This window comes from Palaemon carinicauda, chromosome 35, assembly GCF_036898095.1.
Source record: "Palaemon carinicauda isolate YSFRI2023 chromosome 35, ASM3689809v2, whole genome shotgun sequence".
In the NCBI taxonomy this organism is placed as follows: Eukaryota; Metazoa; Arthropoda; class Malacostraca; order Decapoda; family Palaemonidae; genus Palaemon; species Palaemon carinicauda.
Window position 1 is genome coordinate 57,768,730 of NC_090759.1, and position 5,000 is coordinate 57,773,729.

General features: G+C 32.4%; 1 protein-coding gene across 1 annotated transcript in view; it reads right to left on the bottom strand.

Annotated features, from left to right (window-relative positions):
* Nucleotides 1–2,619: 2,619 nt before the first annotated feature.
* The window catches only part of LOC137627318 (protein O-linked-mannose beta-1,2-N-acetylglucosaminyltransferase 1-like), a 17,109-nt gene continuing 14,728 nt past the window's right edge, over nucleotides 2,620–5,000 (bottom strand). The window contains exons 3-4 of the mRNA XM_068358401.1: nucleotides 4,432–4,708; nucleotides 2,620–4,170 (exon numbers count right to left, since the gene is read on the bottom strand). Coding sequence (XP_068214502.1) covers nucleotides 2,620–4,170; nucleotides 4,432–4,708 — 1,828 coding nt within the window. The remainder of the gene's footprint in view (nucleotides 4,171–4,431; nucleotides 4,709–5,000) is intronic.

The window sequence follows — 5,000 nt, forward strand, 5'->3', positions numbered from 1 at the left end:
GTAGATTAAATTTTACAACTATGAAGGTGGAGGCAAATTGCAATTTTGGGTGTTTTTCTAATATCTTTTTCTCTTAAATTTGAATTTATTGTTGTTTATCAACTGATACGTATTTAATTTATCAGTTAATTGATTGTATATTTAAACTTATTCATGATATCACTTAATTATATATATATATATATATATATATATATATATATATATATATATATATGTTATCAGCTAAATAATTTTATGTTTATACTTATTCAACATATCAGCTAATTAAATTGATATTTATTAATTCATATGTTATAAGTTAATTAATTTTATATTTGTTTATACTTATCAGCTAAATAATTTTATAATTATACTTATTCACCATATCAGCTAATTAATTTGATATACTTATCATCTGCTAAGTAATTTTACATTTATGTGTACTTGTCATCAGCTAATTGATTTTTTTATACTTATCAGTTAAATAATCTCATATTTAACCTTATTCATCATATCAGCACATTAATTCGATATATATTAATACCTATTCATGATATCAAATAATTAATTTTCCTCACATAACTTTTCGATCGGAATTTCTGTGATTGAGATTAAAATTACGGTTCAATCAAATGAAAATAAAACTCCCACTGTGAATTCCAAGTCTGGTATATCATATTTGGTTTTATTTTCGGTGACTGTCACCGAATGACGTCATATCCGTATATATTCTCGCGAATAATCAGTGGAGTTCTTTATGTGGTTTGTCATGTATAGAACGTAGTTTCCCATATTGCTTTTTTTTTTTTTAATATGCAGCTGTTGGATATTTTAATTTCTCCGATGTTGATTAATATGATGAGTGTGATACACACTAAATATATATATATATACATTATATATATATATATATATATATATATATATATATATATATATATATATATATATTTAGTGTGTATCACACTCATATATATATATATATATATATATATATATATATATATATATATATATATATATATATATATATATTTAGTGTGTATCACACACATATATATATATATATATATATATATATATATATATATATGTATATTTATATATACGCATATATATATATATATATATATATATATTATATATATATATTATATATATATTTATATATATATATATATATATATATTATATATATATTTATATATATATATATATATATATATATATATATATTTTACCATAAATGATTTGAGGTTCCTAAATTAAAAAAGATTCATTTAAAATTTTTAATTTCGTATTTGATTAATTTCTCATATTTTATGGACGACAACGAATTGATATGATTGAGTGTGAAACATACTTTGTAAATATATTTATAAAATATACAAAATATTTATAAAATATGTGAATTAATTAAATTCTTATTAAAATTTCTGGCTATTACGTAAGGGTCGTATCTTCATAGGATTCGGAGGATTTCGTAGGATTCTATATTTAGCATCATATCCTATTGCGTCAAGGATTCTTTGAAACATTGTTTTTCTTTATCTCATCTGTTGATGATAATGAATTTATATAATTTATATAATTTCTAACAATATTTTGGTTCTTTATACTATATTCCATAAATTGGTGATAATGAATTTAAATAATTTCTTGCAATATTTTGGTCTCGATTCATTTAGGATCTTGTTTTCTTGTTTAATAGTCAATTTTAAGTTCATATTGGAAGGAGTGCCAGGCAATGGCTGCTGATGATTCAGCAGATAGACCTATAGGCTCCTCCAAATCCCCCATAATTAGCTCACAAGGATGGTGAGGTTACAGCGACCAAAGGAACTAACGAGTTTGAACAGGACCCCAGTCTTGCGTTCACCAGTCAGGGACGTTTCCACATGGGCCATCACAATCCAGAAATCTATGAAAATATTCAAGGGGTACAAGGTTGGGAACTCCTGCTATAGATAAATAAAAGAGAATTTTCTTCTATTCTATATTTTTACTGTTATATTAGTTTATGTGTTACAGTACTGAGAAATTTAAGTTTTATTGGAATATTTATTTCCTTATTTCCTTTCCTCACCGGGCTATTTTCCCCTGGAGGAGCCCTTGGGGTTATAGCATCTTGCTTTTCCAACTAGGGTTTTAACTTAGCTAGTAGTAATAACAACAACAGCACCAACTACTTTGGGAAAAACTTACGTTGAAACAGTTACAAGAAATTAGGTAGTAAAAATACCCGTCGTTGACTAGAAATTCTTGAAGGAAGTGGCCACTGAAAACCATCTTAGTTAACATTTCATTAACATCTTTAAGATTAGTAAGTCAAAGATGCTGACATTACGTGAACCCCTCCTCTTTTATCCACAGGCCAGCTACTGGCAGTTATATTTATTGAAATGTACCCTCTTTCTTATATTTTTTATACACTGTTAAAAAACCGTAATTTTTATCGGAAATTCTCCGTAAAAATATACTGTTCTCAGCCGCATTTCAGTAAAATACAGGCGACCGTAATTTTTACCCTACTTTGTTGCATTTATTACTCCTAATTAATTCTATTATCCTGTGCAAATTTAACAATACAATAAGCAGTTCATCGTTGGTAATAAGCTAATTTTATTATATTTAGCTTTATTGATTGAATATCTGATTTATTAGAAACTTTGTATTGTTTCCTATGCCTCCCATCAAAAGTATATCTGGGGAGTGCAGAAACATTGTTTTGTACATGTTCAATTCCTCAGAAGAGAGTCTAGAAGCATTGTAAATATATGCGCCTGATGGCTTCAAATAAGCGTACTTGGAATAGGGTACTCCAACGAAGTAAACAAGGATAGTTGATGGTCCTTTACCTTCATATGCCATATTGTAATAATTCATTCCATAATCATCTGTTGAATGGTATGGAAAATGATAAGGAGGCTTGTAGTTCATTGAGTATTTTGTCTGTGTTTGGTTTGGTCTGTGGAGAATAGTCTGTTGTTCTGCTTGGGTAAGTTGAAAGAATGCAAAGTAGGCCCCGTTGTGGTTTCCTTGTTCTGAAACAGCATGGAGACCTACACACTGGCCAACGATGTACCAGCTGCTCATGTCCTCTTGAAACTCCTGACTGAAGTACATCACAAAATGTTCGTTTTCTGTTCTTCGTCTGGGAAGGAAATTTGGGCTACATGGGTCTGTCTGTCCAAGTACAGTCGCAGTCTGAATGGCTTTGATGAAATGCATTTCATGTGAAGTTTGCAGCATTTCTTTCCCATTGAGGATGTCAATATTGAATCCCTTTAGGAGTGGGCGATACCAAGCTTCGTATTCATGCATGAAAGCATCAGTGTTGACCCCCAAGCCGTAGTGACGGATGCGACTGACCTCCGGGTAGACGCACTCCCGGTGACCCCTCACCTTGTCGTAAATCCAGTAGTCGTAAGTAAGAATGTCTTCATCGTCACCTGTTCCAGGCCAGACTTGTAGAGCCTCCCTTATAAAATCAAGGGTAACTGCATATCCCCAAGATACTTGTACAGCTCCTCTCCTGACGAATTGGGCACCGCGCCCTCTAGCCGCATTTGGTAAGAAGGAAAATCCATTTATGCAGTACAGTGTAGGATCACTATGAAGAAGCCATAATGTCTTTTCAATGAAGTTTAAGAAGTCTTGGGAGACTTCAACATCCTCGTCTAGAATTATAGCAGCTTTGGCATTGGTAAAGGTATCGGCAACATACTGGTAGACGCCCCTGTAGAACGTAAATAGTTTGTAATTGTCGTCACCTGCTATAGGGATGATGTGGTAATGAATGTTCAAAATTTGAAGCAGATCTATTGTTGATTTCGAGGATTCTCCAAGAACTACATGAATATTACTAGATTTTGCTTGAGGATTACACAAAATACTCTTGATTGTATAGTAAAGATACTGATGTCTACGTCCAGCTGTAACAATTATTGGTATATCTTGAGTAGAAGTCCATTCAGAAACTTGGTTTGCTATTGGTTTTGGATCTTTCTGAAGTAGGGCAGGATTATTTTCATCGCAAAGGTTTCCTAGAGCCCCCTCAGAAGCGCAGTATTGCCAACGCTTTTGATTTGGTTTGCTGCGGCTCTTCCTTTTCATGACATTTGGAAGAACAGACATTCCTTCAGCTAAAAGAATGTTGCTGCACTGTTCTGAAGATGATGCTGGTTCCTGGGAATCAGAAAAAGGTTCTAGTTGTACATTATCTAAAAGGATAACTCTTCTATTTAACCAATATGATTTGCTGTAAGGTGTGGAAAGTTGACTTAGTTCATGTCAGTTCAATTAGTTTAGATTTTTATACAAGTATTGCTTTTAAAAGTAGGGAAATTGAAAGAAGATATATGAATTTCACAGCACTGTTCATGGATACATATATTTTCTTAACTACTGTGGACAAGCATAGTTATAGACATGGCAAATCATACTAACCTTTTGAGTTGGAAGACCTTTGATGAGGGCCTCATAAATGGTGCATCCACTTTTGACAAACACCCACACCCATATTGCAGTGTCACTGAGGTAGTGGATGAAAAGGGAACCCAAGTCTGCAAAGAGCATCCTGGCATATCTTAGACCCAAAGCATTTTGGAAACCACTCATGGTCACTACTATTATGCGACCTGGAACTACTTGGTGGATCCACCAAACGATGTCTGCCCACCAGGAGAATGGTTCATTTGTTTTGAAGGTTCTCTGCACAAGGGTCCTGTTGGTAGGATGATAAGATAGCAATGTATTGCCCGAGGTATTTTTATCCTAAAAGGAATTGTAATACTATAATATTATGTTGTTAAAGAGACTTCAATAGTTATGATGGACTCTTACAAAGAATTCTGGTTTGTTGACCAGGTAAACTTAAAAGATTTTTGGTGAACGGTATTCACAATTTTAAGTTTAAGGACAATATTCGTGTCTTAATCAAGCAGCAACCTTGTTCCCTGTTTTCTTATCCTCCAGAATATGAAAACGTTCAAATGGCGCAAGCAAAGAAGGGCTTG